This window comes from Priapulus caudatus, unplaced genomic scaffold (assembly GCF_000485595.1).
Source record: "Priapulus caudatus unplaced genomic scaffold, Priapulus_caudatus-5.0.1 Scaffold231, whole genome shotgun sequence".
Classification (NCBI taxonomy): Eukaryota; Metazoa; Priapulida; class Priapulimorpha; order Priapulimorphida; family Priapulidae; genus Priapulus; species Priapulus caudatus.
In genome coordinates, this window is record NW_014577292.1 from 23,080 (window position 1) to 43,497 (window position 20,418).

The 20,418-nt window shown below is 40.5% G+C and overlaps 2 protein-coding genes across 8 annotated transcripts in view; one reads left to right on the forward strand and one right to left on the reverse strand.

Annotated features, from left to right (window-relative positions):
- The first annotated feature begins 787 nt into the window (after positions 1 to 787).
- LOC106807739 (acyl-CoA synthetase family member 3, mitochondrial-like) lies at positions 788 to 7,717 on the forward strand. Of its 2 annotated transcripts, none has more exons than XM_014810190.1 (8): positions 788 to 845; positions 2,778 to 3,597; positions 3,876 to 4,037; positions 4,265 to 4,437; positions 4,795 to 4,940; positions 5,607 to 5,740; positions 6,017 to 6,119; positions 7,233 to 7,717. In XM_014810190.1, exons 2-8 carry the CDS (start codon positions 2,878 to 2,880, stop codon positions 7,604 to 7,606), a joined length of 1,812 nt encoding a protein of 603 aa, XP_014665676.1. In that variant the 5' UTR covers positions 788 to 845; positions 2,778 to 2,877; the 3' UTR covers positions 7,607 to 7,717. The 2 variants fall into 2 exon arrangements, with proteins under 2 accessions (XP_014665676.1, XP_014665677.1); XM_014810191.1 differs by having other exon boundaries at positions 813 to 832.
- Positions 7,718 to 11,764: 4,047 nt separating this feature from the next.
- Positions 11,765 to 20,418, reverse strand: part of LOC106807732 (protein CBFA2T1-like) — a 32,448-nt gene continuing 23,794 nt past the window's right edge. For all 6 annotated transcript variants that reach the window (XM_014810172.1, XM_014810176.1, XM_014810175.1 and 3 more), the window contains exons 3-9: positions 19,981 to 20,189; positions 17,929 to 18,018; positions 17,438 to 17,625; positions 17,027 to 17,264; positions 15,782 to 15,929; positions 14,992 to 15,182; positions 11,765 to 14,740 (exon numbers count right to left, since the gene is read on the reverse strand). In XM_014810172.1, the coding sequence (XP_014665658.1) occupies positions 14,486 to 14,740; positions 14,992 to 15,182; positions 15,782 to 15,929; positions 17,027 to 17,264; positions 17,438 to 17,625; positions 17,929 to 18,018; positions 19,981 to 20,189 (1,319 nt within the window). In that variant the 3' untranslated portion in view covers positions 11,765 to 14,485. The remainder of the gene's footprint in view (positions 14,741 to 14,991; positions 15,183 to 15,781; positions 15,930 to 17,026; positions 17,265 to 17,437; positions 17,626 to 17,928; positions 18,019 to 19,980; positions 20,190 to 20,418) is intronic.

Here is a 20,418-nt window from a genome sequence, read left to right on the forward strand (position 1 = left end):
AGCTAGAATGAGACAAAACGTGAACAAAGAAAGATGGAGCAAGAATAAGAGAAAACAAAAGGGATAAGAAAATTTATCATCAGAGTTGTTAGAGCGAACAGGCTAATCCAGGAATATGGAAAATTGAGTGAAAGTCTTATCCCTCGATCATCTGCCACTGTTCCTTATTACCCTTTATCATCAAGAAGATGATATAATCGTAGCAGGAGTAAGATACTATAGGATCCTATATCTTACTCCTGATCGTAGTGTAAGTACATACTTACACTATCATCTATTATTTTGCATTCACTTATTCAACCTGTGATCTTCTCAACTTCTTTCTGATATTATGCGTATATAATATATATATATATGTAAAAAATATATCGTCGTTGTCTATTGTCTCCTCATTTCTCCCTTCTTTTCATTATCAATTCGTACCTTAATTGCTCGACTCATATCCCGTTATCTCCTTTTTCTGATTGTTCGACTTTTACTATTCTTTCCCAGGCTAGCCGCCCCCCTCCCCCCCCCCGTCCCATTGACTTCCCTGCTCTGACTTATATTCCTTCTCTCATCTTTCGCTCGTGGCTTCCCTGTTTACTTTTCCTTATAGGACAGTCCCTTGATGTGGCGGAGCTGATAAGGCTCGACCACTGAGTTGTATATAATAACGTCAGGAGTGTATAATATATATCATAATCTATATTATACACTGTAACACTCCTGATAACGTTATAATAAATCTGAGTGGCTTGGCAGTGTCCAGAGCTAAAGTTACGTTTCTGGCCAGGAGAGGGCGCCTATGGGTAATTAGGAAAGATGGCCGCGCCCATACACATAATGCAAAGTGATTGCATTTGGTAATTTATCGTGTTTGCTGTAGTTTAGAAATAGTTTTCTCAAAATATTGCAGTGGCAACAATCTTACAGCCCGGTCTCAATGTTTTCAGCACTTGGTCACGCTAATTTAACCATCTATTGTATTGAGTATTGAATTTGTACTGCCCGGGCATAGACTACGAGCTTGTGGAGCAAGCCCGGGGTGGAACACTACTGCTGAGAGGGTCTATGTCTCCCGGGGTACTGCCAGAACGTACCCTGGGTACGGTGGGGTATACCGGAACGTACCCTGGTACTATCTAATATGCCGGACCGTACCTCGCCTACTCCACTAACGAGGCTAGGGAGTCACCTATGCCTACTCCCTAACCCGAACTCTAACCCGGCCTAATCCTAACCCTAACCATATCAAATAGTGACCAGGGTACGTTCCGGTATACTGGACCGTACCCAGGGTACGTTCCGGCAGTACCCTGGTGGACATAGACCTTATGAGCAACACTACTAGTACTGTCACTAGAGATATGTTATAACTTATAATTATATCAGGAGTTAATGAGACAAAGGAGTTTGACTCGTATTTGGTACTGATTTCACTACATTTTTGTCGTACGAGTTCGATGTGAATAACAATACAAATGTATACAAACATGAGCTTCTTTTGTTCACTGGTCCTGAATTTTTTATTCTATCTTCTGGTAGTATTACAAACCGCGTAGCTTCCTTCGTTTTGACATAAATCATACTTTGGCACGACATGGTTTTCACGTTATTTACCGTCGTGTGGCGTTGCCAAGCCGCAAATTCTCATGCACAGCAACACGAAGGAGGCGCAGCAAGGAATTTAGGCCGTATAGTCTAGCCGAGTGCAGAAAATGCGCTTAGAAATTACGCTGTGGCTATATGCCCGGCAGCCGGGCATGGTCTTCGATTTCCTAAATGCCCGGCAGTTCCTAACCCTAACCCTAACCCTATCCCTTGTTTACTTGAGATAACGCTGAAAATTAAAAACCGGGCATTTAGGAAATCGGAGACCGTGCCCGGCAGCCGTCAGATATATGCCAGCTGCCGGGCATATAGCCACTCTGTAGAAATTAAGTTGTGCCCATGCTGGGTTTAAAAATTTAAACTATTTTACATTTAAACTATAGTTAGAATGCTTTGTTTTTATGGTTGAATCCAGCAGTTTTTTTTTTAATAAACGCTGCGCTGGTAAAATATCTGAACTACTTCACCCGCGGAGGAATGATGTGTATGAATCTTAGCGGGTAAATTGACGCTCCAGCTGATTGTAGCTTTTCGCATATGTGTTTTGCATAGCAACCGTTACTGTGTAATTACAGGCAAACGCATGTGTTTACTCCTTACTTATCATCACCAATAGTATGTGATAAAGGCGAGAGTTAACGTTGTCATCACCCGGCTTTGTTAGCCGAACAAAAACTTTTTCACGAGATAACGTACGGGAGACACGATCCCTGCCGCGCCTCCTTCGAGTTGCTGTGCATGAGAATTTGCGGCTTGGCAACGCCACACGACGGTAAATAACGTGAAAACCATGTCGTGCAAAAGTATGATTTATGTCAAAACGAAGGAAGCTACGCGGTTTGTAATACTACCGGAAGATAAAATAAGGACCAGTGAACAAAAGAAGCTCTTGTTTGTATACATTTGTATTTTTATTCACATCGAACTTGTATGACAAAAATGTAGTGAAATCAGTACCAAATCCGTGTCAAACTCCTTTGTCTCATTAACTCCTGCTTATATATATAGACCTGTGGAGAGCCATGGTGAAACGAATTATTCCTGATTTATGAGCTATACCAGCATCACTATTGCTAATGATACCGTGATCGCATGTATTCTTTGGGATATACATGTGTTTATCATGATACATTTTTGATACATTTTTGATACATATCATGAATGAAGTGCTACATGTTTTGCAGTTGCTGTGAAGAGTCAAAATGTCAGGAATATGGAGCAAAGGTGTGAAACGTGGTTTAATATACATGTCACTGCATAAGTTATGAAACGGCTAGTCGCTGCATGGTGCTAGGTGAACTCAAATCTCTCATCTCCAGAAACATGGTTCTACAAAAACTATATGTTACAAGGAAGTTGTGCTGGGCCCTTGTACCTCATCATTTGCCAGTTTGGAAATTCCGATGTGGTGCATTGAGCTGTGTAAGAGCAATAGGTTCGACTCACCAACGAACAGACTCAATCTTTGTCAAAGCTGCACATCATGGAGATAAAGCAGCACTCGTAGATAGCCATGGTGTACATACATACAAGGATTTGCTCAAGCGCAGTGAAGCCACTGCCCAGCGCATACGCCACGCACTGCGTGAGCAGTTTGACATTAAAGAAGCCAGGGTGGCAGTGCTTTGCCCACCTGACGTCTCCTATGTCACAGCGCAGTGGGGATGTTGGATGGCAGGAGGAGTGTTTGTTCCCCTACATCACACCCATCCAACACCTCAGCTAGCGTACTTCATCGCTGACAGTCGGTGTTCCATCGTTCTGACAACAAAGAAGTTCAGCCCTGCTATAGAGAGCATCGTGGAGAGTAGAGGACTGCAGATCCTCCATCTCGATGAGGAAGATCAGGTTGAAGATGCCGCTGCGTCGGACATGACGTGTCAGAGGCAGCCGCTCTTAGGTTTAACTGACGAGGAGTATGCTTCTAGAAGAGCAATGATAGTTTACACAAGTGGAACAACAGGTCCGGCGAAAGGTGTTGTGCTGACGCACGCTAATCTACAGGTACTTGCATATTCCCCTGCCCAATATGAGCATGGCCATATCATTGATACGTATACACATTAACGCATTAATTTGTCATGTTTGGTTTTTGTTATTTATATGATAGTGGGATCTGGTCATATTCTATTAAAATAATAATGGTTTTGAGATGAATGGCCCATTATAGACTGTGTAAAGGGCATCACATGGGTAGCTCTTGTCAAATTACTTGTTTGTGATTGGGTATTAAGAAAGTGATAGTTGTCTGAACAGAGTTGCAATATAAATTTTTATTTCAGGCATCGATGATGAGCATGATACAAACATGGAAATGGACAAGGAATGACGTCTGCTTGCATGTGTTACCTCTGAATCATGTGCACGGTATCATCAATGCTCTCATGACACCACTGTACTGTGGCGCCACCTGTGTCATGCTGCCTGAATTCAATGCTCCCAAAGTAATTGCCCACATGTGGATTGTGGATAAATCTTTTGTAATTAGCGTGTTGTTTCTTAAAAAATAGCAGTATTAATCAAGATCTATATGTGTGTCTCTATGTATTCATGTATTTTGCTGACACTGTAAATGAAAGTATTTTGATATTTTTTGTCAGTATACACGTACTATAATGTGTCTCGCAGTTATTGGTTATGTTAATATTATACATTCTGGATTTATTAATAGGTTTGGTTTAAGTTGCTGTCGACTGTAGACACCGAGCACAGAGTGAACGTATTTCATGCTGTGCCAACCGTTTATGCAAAGCTCATTGAAGACCATGAGGCCAGGTTCCAATGTGGAATCTCCATTAGGAGGGCTCACGAATATATAAAAGCTATTTGCTCAGAAAAAGTTAGGTATGCACTCGTCATGTATGGATGTCAAACCGTGTTCGTTTCACATTTTGTGATAATTTACATTGATCATAATTTGCCGTAGATGGATTTGTGCCTGGAAAGTTGTCATTTTTTAGTAGGATTTACATCACTGTATGGGACTAAGGGAATACTGGTGGTCACTGGTTAGATATGCATTTGTCTTGACAACTGACTAATGGTGTGTAGCGCTCAGAGCTTTTTGAGAACTGCTGTCACACTGACTACTAACAGATAAAAAAAGAAAGGTGAACAAAGATGTCAGATATTTGAGGCCCCAACTGTCCTTGCTGCCAATATAAGGATCTATGTCTATGGTTATTTTTTTTACACTTATAGACTAATGGTATGTGGGTCAGCTGCTCTACCTCAGCCAATCTTGCGCAAGTGGAAAGATATTACTGGCCATACACTTCTGGAGCGATATGGAATGACAGAAGTTGGCATGGCACTGTCCAACCCTTTACACGGAACCCGAACTCCTGGTATATGTTTAAATACTGCTTTTGTTTGCACATTGCAGTCGTTTATGTATGCAAACATACTGCATCAGATGCTCCATGTAAGAGGATAGAACAAAGCAAGATGTTTATTTATGAACATCTATTATATTGTTGTTGGTAACCAGCTTATTATTGTTAAAATGGGATTAGAAAAATTCGCACATGCCTAATTTGTAAATTATCACCACTCCTCATATCATACCAAACGAAAATTTGCTCTTATGTAATGATGTAAAATAATGCATGGGTTTCTCTACTCAATAAGTGACATACTTATCATATTATGTAAAATTAATTTAATAAATAATTTGTGATGTCGTCTTTGATACATGTTTAAAAATGTTTACTTCCATCCATAATTGTATCTCTAGTACATTTTTAGCTGAAAGATTTCCCATAGGAATGTATATCCAATTCCATGATAGGAGTTAACGAGCAAACGCTATTCACATTACGGATTTTTCCATAAGGGATGGTTTTTCTAGAATGCATTACTTTTGTAGTGTGGCGTATTATTGTAGGAAATATCTCATACCCTGGATAACAGTAGATTGGTGTATGTGCCCTGATATGTAGCGAACATTGCTGTTTTACTTACGTTTCTATGTCAGTGATCAACTGTATCACCTGCAGTTATGCTTATGTTAGGTTCCGTGGGAAACCCTATGCCAGGAGTTGAGGTGTGCATTGCAAGACCCAACTTTTATTCTGCGAATGGTTATGATGCGATTTGCCATGGAGACGACCGAAAAACTGTAGTAGCAGAAGGAATGAATCATGAGGTATATGCATGATTATATGTGTTACTGCGCACCTTAATCATCTCTTTTTAATCAGTGCTCTTTTTAATGTATTATTAAGCTGTCTATTCTTTACACTAATTGTTACTAGTAATTTGAAACCTTGGAATTGAGGTTGTCCAGCTTTATGCAAGAGTTCGACAATACCAGATCAAAATCCGATATGCCATAAGAACTGTAATGTAATCGTAAACATGCAATGATGTTTACTTTTATTGGCCATCCCAGTGATGTACCAAATTAAACTTTATTTCAAAGGTTGGTGAGCTGTATGTTAGAGGTCCAGCTGTGTTTAAGGAGTATTGGGATAAACCTAGCGAAACCGAAGCAGCTTTCACAAAGGATGGATGGTTTAAAACAGGCGAGTACTATTTTTCAATCATTTGCCATCACTAGAAACTAGTGTTTGCCTATATTTTGTAATATATCTATATATATTTAAAGTTGTTCAGCCGAATTAGTCCGTACTCGCATAACTAGAGAACTCTGCAGCCTAGAGGAAAATCTATATATTTAAAGTTGTTCAGCCGAATTAGTCCGTACTCGCATAACTAGAGAACTCTGCAGCCTAGAGGAAAACTAAAGATATTTTCAGAATCAGCACGTCTGGGAGGAAAGCATGAAAATTTAAAAAGTTAAAAATTGATAAAAATTCTATTCATCAATAGATGGCGGTGCGTACAGATTAACATCATGTACGTGTGAATCCATGGTGTGTACCCTTAACGGCGCAGTGGCGTAATTGCTAGAACATCCGTCTCCTACACCTGGATTTCGAGTCTGAGCTGGGGAACTTATTTTCCCCTTTTTTCCTTTTTTTCCCTTTACCTACCTCTTTAGTATGTATTATTTTTACTTTTTTACTTTTTAATTTGTATTTTTTATGTTTAATGTCTTATCTTTTGATTTCTTATTATTTTTTACTGTTTTGGATGGGATGGGATGCGGTGCGATGGGATGGGATAGGATGGGATGGGATGCGGTGCGATGGGATGGGATGGGATGCGGTGCGATGGGATGGGATGGGATGGCATGGCATGGGATGTCATGGCATGGCATGGGATGGCATGGCATGGCATGTCATGGGATGGCATGGGATGCGATAAGATGGGATGGGATGGGATGGGATGCGGTGCGATGGGATGGGATGGCATGGCATGGAATGGGATGGATGCATGGATAGATAGATAGATCGATAGTTAATTTTTTTTGGGTATTTTCCTTTCAACCAAGCGGTCACCAACTGAGTAACGCCACTGATTTCCCCGGGAAACGCCGGGTATCCCGCTAGTACTAAATAATTGTATAAACTCATCCCTGTGGGGTGAGTGTGTGCGTGCATGCGTCATATTGGAATGGCAGTCATTACATGACATAACTATACTTCACATTGTCTCTTTTTTTCTTGAGTAACTAATGTGACCATGCTTATTACGTGTTAGTCTGTTATATCTTTTGTGATTTATATGCACAGGAGACACTGCCCAATTCGAGAATGGCATGTACAAGATTCTTGGGAGGACGAGCGTAGACATCATTAAGAGTGGTGGCTACAAAATAAGTGCACTGGATGTGGAGCGAGATCTATTGCAGCACGTCAGTATTGTGGAAGCAGTGGTTGTAGGGTTGCCAGACATTACGTGGGGACAGCGAGTTGCAGCTCTCTTAGTAATGAAAGACGGTGTGTGCATCACGGCCCATGACTTGAAAGCGTGGGGAAAGAGTGTAATGGCTTCTTACAGTGTTCCAAGCATCGTTAAATGTGTGGAATCTATACCACGCAACAACATGGGGAAAGTTAACAAAAAGCAGATTCAAAAAGAATACTTTCCAGAGTACTTTCAGTAATCAACACTTTTAGCAGATACGCACACTGTTAAAAAGCTTGGGAGTTTAACAGAAATTCCCAATTTTGTAAAATAAGGAAATAAACAGAACATGTGTCTTTTCAATAGACTAGTTTATTCCAATTCAGGTTCAAATTAAAAAAATGTTTATTAATAAATAATTAGTATTTTAACACTGTACAACGACACAAATGCAAGAAATAACACGTTACAGTACATAATTATCATGTGAACCACAGGAGTGGTGAAAGATTCGCAGGTCACTGGACTCTCCCACTCCTAGGAGTATGGTCACAAGTTATAGGATTGCAACTGAGTCATAAAATTCTGATAGTAGCCGATTAGTAATGCTGTAATTAACATATGAAAAAGAGCATAATCAAAACAAATGACAAACAACGAAAATCGTTAAATGTATAAATAAATGATATATGATAACATAATAGCAAAATAACCTGACCGCTTTACTGATACAATAGATCTGTTCTGTGCAATAGTCCGAAGTTACTATATAATATATAAAACAAAACAAAAATAATAAAACGGTTAATCTTCAATATAAAACGTAGAAGTATTGATATATTTATTATATATTATTTAATTATTATATATTTATGTATTATTTGTATATTATATGATATTATCAGGAGGTTTGACGGTACGCACAGGCGTGAAAGAGAAGGGTAGGATAATAAGTAAGGGAGTAAATTAGAAAAGACTGATAGTAGGGGGACACGATGTTCCTTTATTAACAAGATAACACCGGAGGTGAACAAACAGGTGCAACGTGGGTTAACTCACACCGGCGCGTGGGTTAGCTCGTGGATTCCTCCTCGACGTGGGCGCGTTAACCCTATTCATCATCCTCCTGCTCTTATGCCTCGCGCAGGCGTCTCCATCTTCCCTTTGTCTCTAACAGGTGCGTATTACTCTCGTCCTCAGAGATCACTAGGCTCTTCACGGCAGATAATTTCGGCCCGCGTCGTCAAGTATCCACTACGTGACTAATGGAATACTAATATTTCCTCGTGCCGTCATCAAGTATCCATTACGTGAGATTATAGTGAACTTCATCAAAGTTCCGCATTGATGCTAGCGTGCGACGTCATTGGCATAGTGACGTATATTCTTAATGACATAAATATGTTTCACTGGAATATAATTTAAGTATAATATTGGTCGCTACAGTATAATGTAAAATAATGTAGTAATGTAATGTATATTACCAAACGATGAACAAACAATACAAATTACAATTTACAATACTGATAGTAGCATTGCAAATTATAAACATAACGTCTGGATCAGTTATATATAGTTTCAGGAGTATATCAATATATCAGTGTATTGATACACTCCTGATAGTTTTGTAATAGGTTATCTCTATAACACTGTTTAAATTTTGAAAAGGGTATAACTTTTTAATATACATTAGTGATCAGTCCAGAGTTTCACAGCTGTGAATGTTATTGACTTATATCCGAGCGTATAGTTATCGTAGTACACAATATCGTGTTTATAACGCATTTTGTCTACTCAAACGTAATATATAAATATATATATATATATATATGTATGTATATCAATGAAAGTAAAACATACTATCATAGTTGGTGCGTTGCGTATAATAAGAAATTAACAATTTCGCCTCATCCAACATTCAACTCTGAGCAGCTACAATTCAACCATGCTATATTTAACGGTTACATAAACTACGGTATCCGCCAAGTCAGTATGCATACACATCAGTGCGTAAGCGCTCTGAGCATATAGGGAATTTGATTTTGCGACACATAGAAACTGCTGCACATACAGCACGCAACTGGGCAAATTCAGAAACGAAAAATGCTTTAATCGAGTTTAAAATATACCTTACAATGAAAACGACATTAATCCTCCGTATATGTATATGTGTGTGTGTGTATATATATATATATATATATATATATAAAATATATATATACATAATATAATTCTCAATATCAACATCAAGACATCAAAAATTGAGCACTTATAATGACTAGGCTATAGTAAAATATTAAGATAATAATAATAAAATCTAACTATATGGATATATGCACATATAATTACAATACATATAGTGTTAATTTCTGAATACAAAAATTCCAGATAAACAGCAGCGTGCGTGCGTGTGTGGGTGTGTGATGGTGTTGGCTTGGTATCCCATGTGAACCCAATCCAAACCGTTTCAAAGAAATAAAACGTGCCAAATGCAGGCCCGTAGGCAGTTTTTTTACGGGAGGGTGCGATCCAACGAGTATACGGACCTAATACCCCATTCACACCAGGGCCCTGATCTCAATACGCTCGTACTACGCTCTAAGAGCGTGGTGGAAACGTGTAGAACGCAGTATGAACGTATATGGACGTACTGCGATCGCGATCGAGCGCGGTGCAGTCACCATGAGCGTGGAGAGCGTGGCCAAACTTTGAACATGTTCAAAACAATCGTGGTGCGAGCGAGGCGAAAAGACAGCGCAGTGCGGGCGTATTAGAGACGTGGAAGGCGTAGTACCCACGTAACTCGAGCGTAGTACGACCTTAATGATCGTATCGCAAGCGTGTCGGGTGCGTGAAAATTGTCGCCCCGTTCTCAGCACGATGTCAATACGTTTTCATCACGCTGTTACTACGTCCATGGAGATGTCTCTGCGACCTGACCACGCTCTCGCTATGACCATGGTGCGTCTCTAGCAAGCTCGACCCGTTCGCACTACGATTGTACTACGCCCAACACGCTCAGACCACGCCGTTGTGGCGTTCGCATTACGTGTTAGTTACGCTCAGATCACGTCCTGCGAACTTGGGATATAAATTGGGGTGCTACCCTGGCCACCCCACCAGTGTCCACTATGGATGAGGCAACACTACTCCATGTCATGTTTCTCGTAGAAGGACAACTCGAATTACTTGATTGCCAAGCCCTCATCATGCTGAGGAGGATGAGGAGAAGAAATAGAAGTATTTTGGCGGCATAGTTGTAGCATACTATTATACTATTATGGGTATAAAATCAGTAGAAAATAATCTTGATGTGTACAGCACGGCAGAACGAATGATGATGTCTAGAACGCGGCGCGGTATTTATATGGTCGTTGCCAGCGCAGTCGGCGCCTGCCTAGAGCGGGATTAAGTCGCACTAGGAGCGTGACTGGCGCGCAGTTGAGGCGCGGTGAGCGTTGATTAGGCGCGGTGCAAGCGTCGTTTGAACGCAATGCGATCTGATTGGTCGCAATAAAGACGCAGTGAGCGCAGTGCAGGCGTGATGCGGGCGTGGTGAAAGCTTGTTAACGAACACCGGACGCGCCAGTCTCTAGGGGGGTCCGGGGAATTGTGAAAATTAGGTTGTCTGAGACTGCATTTCGCGCGTTTTGAAGGCAGTATGATATGAAAACAGGCAGCCAAAAGCGAACCTTAAAACGTGGACATTTCTCAAATTTTTGAACTTCAAAATGGATTTTTTCCCACAAAAACGTGGACCTCCACAGCCTGTGTGTGTGTGTGGGGGGGGGGGGGGCACCCGTCGCACCCCCCTTCCCTGCGGGCCTGAAATGTACGTATGCACCTATATATCCTACATATTATTACCAGGAGTTATTACGGGGTTTTATATTGATATTGTGGTATATGTCCTATATTTTGGTAGAAAGAGTTAAACGTTTTACAAAGCTCTGTCATGTCTGCTGTTGGAATTTTCTTTATTTGTTATTTCATCTGGAATAATGGAGGTTTTATTTGTTATCTTGATAATACTGTTAATGTTCTTTCATGTCTTTTTTAAGTTGGACTTACGTTGGAGTAGGTTTTCTTTGTAATAATTTCTTTTAGCAAGTTCTTTGGTGTGGTTTAATCTGTTTGAGTATTGTTTATAGATTCTTGTGCAGAGTTGGTAGTATCGCGTAGGTGCATGGCAGGCTTGAAACATTCCCCCCCCCCTTTAATCGAGTTTAGTAGCAATCTATAGTTTCTGGTGGAGTTTCTTTTCCTTGCGCGATAGGATTATTACGTACTCACGTTATTACGTTATTACGTTATTACGTACTCACTAATGGTTGACCTTCAAATCAATAACGTTATTGAATTGCTACGAATTTCGTGTTGTACCAAATACAGAAGATAATGATATAACAGATGCACGTGACAGTTATGTATGACATAAATTTTATTGTAAAATAAAACTTTTGAAACAATGTTGATACGGTATGATACAGATCCATATAATTAGACCTACATATAACTGTCATGAATTCTAAATACAGCTGATAAATCACAATAACTTATTGACAAATAAACACTGACAACGAATACACTTGCGACTTGCATGAAAACAAGTCACCACTACATTAAATCGGGAGTATTCTTCAATTGTATTTTACACTGCTTGTTACAAAGTGGAGGGGGAACTGTTTTAATAGACTATTGACGATTTCTTCGTAGTAGCATTTAATCAGTAGCATTAACTATTCCCCAACCACCATACTTACTTCACATAGCTAACACCAACCTGGAGAGCCATCGAAAAAATGTCCATAATAAGCTGGAAAGTTGAGTCATTGCGAGGGGCTGTTACATTGGAACCATGCAGCAGTAGCAGCTAAGCAACTTTTCTTATTCAACGAAAAACAATTTAACCAGTTAAATATAGATCAACGAGCATACAACTGCAAGTATCAAAGAGCCAATATTAGCAATCATGCTTGAAAAACAATTGTTAGATATCGACTGAACCCCTAATCTGTTTCTACTCAGAATAGCTGTTTTGATCTCATAATTCAATTTTCAATTTTCACCAAATTACCTGCTGGCTAGAAGCATGGATAATTTAATTCGTGGTCAACAGTCAACGGTGCTGTGCTGGAACAGATTTTTTTCCGTTCACGCGTGTTAATGGGTGAAGGCAGGTCTGAACTTGTTAACAGGGTAAATAGGATGTTTGTTTCTCCCTAATCATAATCACCATCGCATTATTAGTTCGGAAAGAAATGCAATTGAACCCGATGCCGGTCACCCACTATAGTGGATTTATTGTTAAAGTTCTCCAACCAACATTAATAATAGTTGATTTCACCTAGTCTACTTTACAAACGGGACCAGCTAGCTCACACTAGTAACGAAGGTTACAGATTCAGTAACTGAAACAAACCTGCCCTTTACATTTACATCTGTACTGTGTATTTGACATGTGAATGCACTTACATTGAAATCTAAGTGCACAAACCTATGAGTATAAGCAAGCATACGACAACCACCTGATATTTCCGTGCAACAGCATACATTCTCTATCAAGCATAAAAATCTTTTTGACCCAGGGTTTAAACCTTTATTTACACAAATACACTTATTTACAAACCCCTTCGGCAAAAATGGCTGATACATGTTTTGAAGTGAGCCTACCAACAGCTATTACTATCTACATAGCTATAGCAACTGTGCACAACGGACAGCCTGCAGGGAATACTTTTGAGGCCTACCTGACTTTTTACCTGATGTGTTCCGTTGAACACAAAATTAAACATATTGCACAGACCAAACTAACACAACAAGTGCATTGCTTCTTGTGAGTACCCTTAAACAGAAAGCCACAAATGGCTTCCTTAACTCAGGCAAGTTCCATTTATCCACCTAGGGCTCTGTATCAAGTACCTGACACCTATACAATGTTCTGTACAGATGTGATGCAGGCCATACATAAACATGTTTAACACAACAACATTCATGAACGAACATATATGCTTAGATGGTGCCAAACTGATTTTAGCATTGTCAGAACAGATAGTTAACAAACTTTTAAGTAATGTATAAACATATGTAGAAGGAACTCACACAGGGGGGTTGGCCCAGTGACCTGAAATACTTTGCATTCTGGTTCAACAAAACCCCAAACAAACTGTACTTGAACAATTAGTGTAACGAGGGTAGAGTTGGTCCAGCTGAAATAATCATAAGGTTTACCTGAGGACTCATGAGATATGGTCCATGCCAGGACTATTGAGAGTTGGTTCAATTTAAAACTCAACTTAGAATCGTAATATTGCAACTCTTACGCTGTTTTGCTTTAAGCATACTTGACCACATGTTGTTGATAAAACAATGACTAGAATTAGCCATGTGGCAAGCTGTTTAGGTTTAAACATGCAGGAAACTCCACATATTCATTAGGTCATTACGCTTGATCATATCTACTATTTGATCAACTGGCATAAATAACCCTACAAAGTGAGTTCAGCGACAAAACATCTTGCTACGCCTTCACACGACCACTCGACTACACCTATGCGCTTTACACACAATTACAGAATATATAAATGATGTGTCTAAACATATTTAACAGAATAGTGTTTCCTGAACAAAGCCAATTTAGTATATACACTCTGGGATTGTCCTACCCACACATGGCATCTAGCAATTTACCGACAGAACTATGTATAAGACTCGATCTATATCACTCGTGTCACCTGCTAAGCTCAGTATGTAATATGACCACACCTGGTTTTAACCTGTTTCTAAGGCTGTTCAGTAAAGTGCTCAAGCTGCAAGCTTGATTTTTGTCCACAACCAGCATTTTCCAGCATCTATCACTACGATTCTGTGACAAGAAACTCTTTGCAATGGCCAACTGTTTTATCTCTATATGTGTCTAGCTACACATATGCTACACCCAAGTGGAAGTACTAGCACTCATCAGAAGATTCCTTTAACGACTAGTAATGGATACGACATTTTTTATCTACATTCGCCCTGGGTTCGTGTCGAGGCCTTATTCCAATGTTTGTAGCAAGGTTTCAGCAGGCAGATTTATTAGTTGAATCACAGCATCCAGCTTCTCTATATATGGTTCAGTGCCATAGATACTGATCGCTTAGCGTGAGCTCTCCGAGCTTGTCGAGTTTCTCTGCTCTGTTGGCGTGGCAGAGCGTGACACTGCGGACTTAGATGATGTGATGGAGTTGACCGGACTCGGGCGAGTTGTTGTGCTGGACGCTGGCTCGGCGTGCTGCCCACATACCTTGTGGTGATTTTCCCAGTCCTTGTGCTGGCAGAAGGAGCCGCAGTATCGAGCCGTGTTACAACCGCTGCACGTCTCGCTGGCCTTTCGACCGCAGTTCCAACAGTTCTGTGAATAAGAACAGCCATGATTAGATACTTTTGTACATTTGTAGGTTGACCCTTGTAACAATCTTCCTCGTTATCTTCTCGGCTGTTTCACTGCAAGCGACAGATCATAATTATGATTTACTCTGCCGGAGTAATGTCGGAATGCAACCCCCTAACACTAACATAAAATACCCGAGTAAATCTTCAGGTTTTGTACCCATGGAGGCGTAGACCTCTTTTTCAGCTTTGCAAATCTGCGCAACAGTTTACCTCACTTGTATCTTCCTGACTGTTGACAAGAGTCATGGCCTCCTCGGTGGCTTCACGGCGGGCCTGCTCTATCGCATGCTCCATCTTTGCTCGCTCCTTCTGTATCAGCTCATTGGCTTTCTGCTCTGCAGCCGCTACCGCCTTCTGCAGCTCTGACACAGCTTGACGTTTCACCTCACTTACTGCTTCATCTGCAAATACACATGCCATAAGATATGTTAGCTTTCAGTATTTTATGTACGAGTACAGACAATAGCTAAGTACTGTAGATGATATGCTTTTCACAGCAGATATTCAGCATTTATTTCGCAGGTAGGTAGCGGTGGTGTAGCAGATCTGAATTTTAAAGTTCCCGTCTGAACCGAAACTGGCCGGAACTTGAAAAGATTTGCCCAGATAGTTCCAATTGAAAAATTGGGGTTCTGGCTCAATCCAAAATCTGGTGCAACCCTAAATTTAAGGCATCCTTGATAATACAGAAGTGGATTTATATTGAATGGGGCACACATCTTTGCAGCACAGCCCCGTACATAAGCGTGTAACTTGAAAATAATCATATAGTGAACATCAATTCGTTGCCAGTGGTTTAACAACACAAATGGCACAGCATGATAGTATGATAGCATGGCCAGCATGATAGTATGGTGCTGACACCTGGTGAGCGATTTTACCATATATTATTATAACACATTGTAGTAACCATGCAGTGTCTATCAACAATGATGGGATAGCTCTAATTATATGTTTGATCTCTGCTATTATAACTACGTAAGGTGTCAGTGTGATTTACCTGCTCTTTTCTTTACGTCGAGTTCAGCACCTTCTGCATGTCTCCGGGCCCACAGTGCCAATTCTTCTCGATCCTGAACGGCACGATGCTGCAGCACAGACAATGTGCGTTTTGTTCTCTCCACCATGCTCATGATGCAGTTTAAAGTCTGTGGAGCGAGAGAAGAACGTATTATATTATATATAGCATAAAACCAATGATTAGTGATTTAGGCTTTGTTTGTTTTCATACATGTATTGTCAACCTGTATCTCAATTTCACCATTGAATTATTAGCTGTATTTACTCTGGAAGCACTGACACGTATAGACATAGTTCTCCACCATGCTCATGATGCAGTTTAAAGTCTGTGGGGCGAGAGAAGAACGCATTATATAATATATAACGTAAAACAAATGATTAGAGATTTAGGCTTTGCTTGTTTTCATACATGCTGTATTGTTAACCTGTAGTGATCTTAAAGGACGGTTTATGGCTAGCTCCTTCTTATACCCTCAATATCTCAATTTCACTACTTGAATTACTAGCTGTATGGAGGCACTGACACGTATAGCATCATATGCATAAATCTATCTATACGCACACACTACATGCTATTAATGCATCGCATTAAAACAAGTAAAAGCATTTGGTCAGCTTTCAATGGTGAGCTGTGGTTATATTAGGGAAACAGATGCAAACGGCTTATGATTTATGTAATGCTATATATTTATATGCAAGCTGGCACAGTCAAAAATCTTGGCCAGCTGTCTTATATCTCCAATGTGCATTTCAGATTAATATAAATATCTTACTCATATATATATATATATATATATATATACACATGCACGTAAAAAGGAACAGTGTCTCACTATTCTTAATATGTAGACACACTTCCCATCATGCACATTATTGACAAATTCATGCACAATTTCTTCACTTGGCTATTACCTCAAGATTACCATTGTTTAGGACAAGTACAAATTCACACTTATGCTGATGCGTGTGCATGATTGCATCTGTACATGCGTGTGCGCATGTATTGATACTCTTTGATGTTTAATTAAACTAGCACCAGGTGTTTAATTAATCCAGCAGAGCTAGTTCTCTATCGAAGAACTACAAAGGATAAATGGCGTGACCATGCGTCATGCTCGTTTTTCTTCTCGAATGTGCATCATTCTACATATTCAAACCACGAGATGCCTTTAATGTCATAGAGCAACTATCGGAGCAGTTGTCACTAGCTGTTAACTGTGCTTACCGAGTCGACCTGCCTCCAGTCATCCTCACTGTGGGCTAAATCCCTGTCCGTGTAAAGCCGGCTCTCCCGCTCCCTTAACTCTCGTGACAGACTCATGTCTTCCAGTCGCAGAGGCCCAGATACATGAGGCATGCTCCCAGGGCTTACTCTGGGAAGACCAGGACTGATTGGGTGGAGCCTCTTAGATGGGTGCAATGGGTCACTGTAATGGTCCCCCACGCCATTTTCCTTTGGCCTACTGCAATGAAAAAATTACACACACTTCAACATAAATTGTGTGTTTTAGGAATTCGCTAAAAAGGGCCTATAGGTGGCAATAGGTGTTTCGTCGCTAACATGAAAACAACATGTGCCTACTTTACAGCATTTTTACTAATCTCATAGTGAACATCTTGTTACGAGTCTACCCACCTATCTGGCGTTCTACGCTTGCCATTATCGTTCAGTTCGCCACCAATTAAATCGGCTTGCTCGTGCATGGGAGGTGTGGAGCGCGCAGCGAGAATGATGTGTTCATTCCGGCTGAGATACTGTGCTGGAGTCTGCTTAGCCATTCTCGCACAGTGCAGCAGCTCTCTCTGTAACAACGGCAGGTTTGCCTGCAGAGAAAACGAATCATCAATGCAATGGCTCACTCGGTTATCAAATAGTTCCTCTCTCAACTTCCTGTAATATTTTATCACTGCAGAGATCATTATGCTGTATGAAGATGAAATCATTAATCTCTCATATAATCTTCAGCTAGTCCCTCTAAAGGAGTCTCTTTAGGTTTTACAGACATATAAGATTCATGCACATAAGTAACTATACAATCAATTAAAACCACAAAATAATACGTATGCGTTTCATAGTTTGAAGTGAACAAGTCTTAGTGAAGTGATAGTGCTTAGATTCATACTAACCTTTAGGAACGGGATAACAAACGGCCGAAGTGGAAAATTCGTTGCCTCCTGCAATTTTGCATGAAAATCCTCAATTGATATCGTTGAATTCTGAAACAAATAAACATACACTGCTGACATAGACCAATATGACGTCTAACAGAAACGTTAATCCTAGCAAATAATGAGTTTCTCACAATACCATATATTACCCCGTCATAAAACCTGTTATAGACTATACAGCTAGGGAAAGACTCTTCCTCAGACATAAACCTATACTATGCTCATCCTGTATTCAGGAAGATGCCCTGCCACTATGCAAATGAGAACTATTATTAAACCAGTCACTGCAATCAGTTGTGTCCCTTGTGGGGTAAGCGCAACTGGTCTTATTTAGTATATGCAGTGTAGTTTCGATGGTATGCATTGCATGTGGTATGTTGCAACTATGGTATAACTCGCAGCATTCCGTACAGTTTTGTGAGCAGCTCTCTAAAGCTTGACTAGGTTACAAGGGTCTCACGAATCATTTTGGCATGGGACACTCTTTCTTTGTTGGTTGGACACTGTAGCCTAGTCTCGTAGAATTGTACATAACGTGATCGGGAAATAAATCAATAGAAATCTCAAACATGGCCTCAGGAGGAAATACGATTAAATGTGTACACACGGTAAAGCTGAATTCATGCTATCGACTGATTACATATCTAACCACCCTTACTCAATCGAACAAGCTAAAAATCTGATCCAATGCTAGTCTCTACCGCGCGTCTGGCATTCGGAAACCACACAAGCGTTTTTCTGAATCGGTTGACTGCGGCAAGGTCAACTCGCGAAAGTTATAGCGGGGGCTATCGCAGCACTCACAGCGCGCTGTTACGCAAGCAGCGGACACGCCACCACTACGTCAGCATGCTTTGTGTATTGCAAATTGTCGTGCGCGATATGTAAAGTGGATGACTCTCGGGGGGCATTGCGAGGCACTCCGGATACAATCAGTGCAGTCTCTCAGGCGACACTCGGCCTCACTGCAGTGCACTGATTGCCGGCATCCCTTTGTACCACCATTATTCCGCCGCAGAAAGGGAGCGACGAGAATGGACCGGGGCCACTAGGCTTCTAAAGGAATAGAGTTGGAATGGGAGTTAAACAGTGTATTGTGTAATGCATCTCTTGCAGAGAACTGCACATTAGTCCGACGTGGACATATCATTGCCACCAAAGCTGCTGCATTGTCTATTTTGCACGTAAAAATATAGTCCCGTCTATTTTACATATGATGTAATCAGTGACGTCATGTAATATCAAAGATGCAAGCTTTTAGAATTTTTACATTTTGTGCACTTGATAATATAAATCATTAACAAATATGACCTTTTCCTTAAATTTGAGGCACATTATACGTTCATACGTTTCATAAATTCTATGCAGTACTACTAATAAATGCTGAATCATATTGTTCCACAATTTTCTAACAAAGTAAATTGCTCATGAATTGAACAGTGTTACTCAAAATACGATACTTTAGAACTAAACATATAACCATTACATATGGAATACGGCGATCCATCTAACAGTACAAATGAATTTAGATAAAATGAATGATGAACAATGAGCAATTCACGATCAATAACAAATGCTATATATTAATTCAAAAAGCAATCGCTAATATGTTCTCTATTGCTATAGACGTTTGTTAAGACAGGAGGAAGAACAGCAGGAGAAACGTACACACATTTCCGATTCGCAGCAGCCGAACAACATAACCAGACGCCCATCTTCACTCTAGCATCTCTAGTTATTCTAGCACTGCAGTATCTCGCACATCATCATCATCACCATCATCATCATCATCATCATCATCATCATCATCATCATCATCATCATCATCATCATCATCATCATCATCACCATCATCATCATCATCATCATCATCATCATCATCATCATCATCATCTTCATCATCATCATCATCATCTGTCGTCCGTGGACGGAAGGGAGGAAGCATCAACAACGTGTTGGGTTCACCTATCAATCTCGCACATAAATGAGGATATAGCATTATGCCCTTACCACTAGGCCTAGCACGAGTGTCCGCACCCTCTCTCCGATCTCTGGTGAGATGTCAGAGCCAAACTGCTGCAGTGTGGTGAGAAATCGCTTCAGCTTGCTGAGTTGGCGGGCACCGCAGGCAGGTGGCAATTGTTGCTGCGGTGATGAGTCGTGTGGTGATGGGGATCGCCCATTAACACTGCCGTGCGGGGAGAGGCTTCCATTCAGTGCTGCAAGACAACAATCCGGTCAGTCAGGTAGTACGTCTACCAGGTAATGTGGCAAGAGGCTATACCATTCAGTACTATAAAACAACAAAAATAAAAAACCAAACACGGTCAGTCAGGTGTACATGCATCTATCAGGTAATGATACAAACGACTTCGCACAGAATGCAGAAATAGGTTCATATATATGGTTAACATAGGACTATTGACAGCTAGGCTGAACACTGTGCAG

Excerpts from the sequence above, each read along its gene's own strand:
- LOC106807739 (XM_014810190.1), top strand. The coding sequence starts at position 2,878 with ATGGTGCTAGGTGAACTCAAATCTCTCATCTCCAGAAACATGGTTCTA. Across the intron at positions 4,438-4,794 it reads ATTTGCTCAGAAAAAGTTAG|ACTAATGGTATGTGGGTCAG; the intron begins GTATGCACTCGT and ends TTACACTTATAG. Across the intron at positions 6,120-7,232 it reads GGATGGATGGTTTAAAACAG|GAGACACTGCCCAATTCGAG; the intron begins GCGAGTACTATT and ends TTATATGCACAG.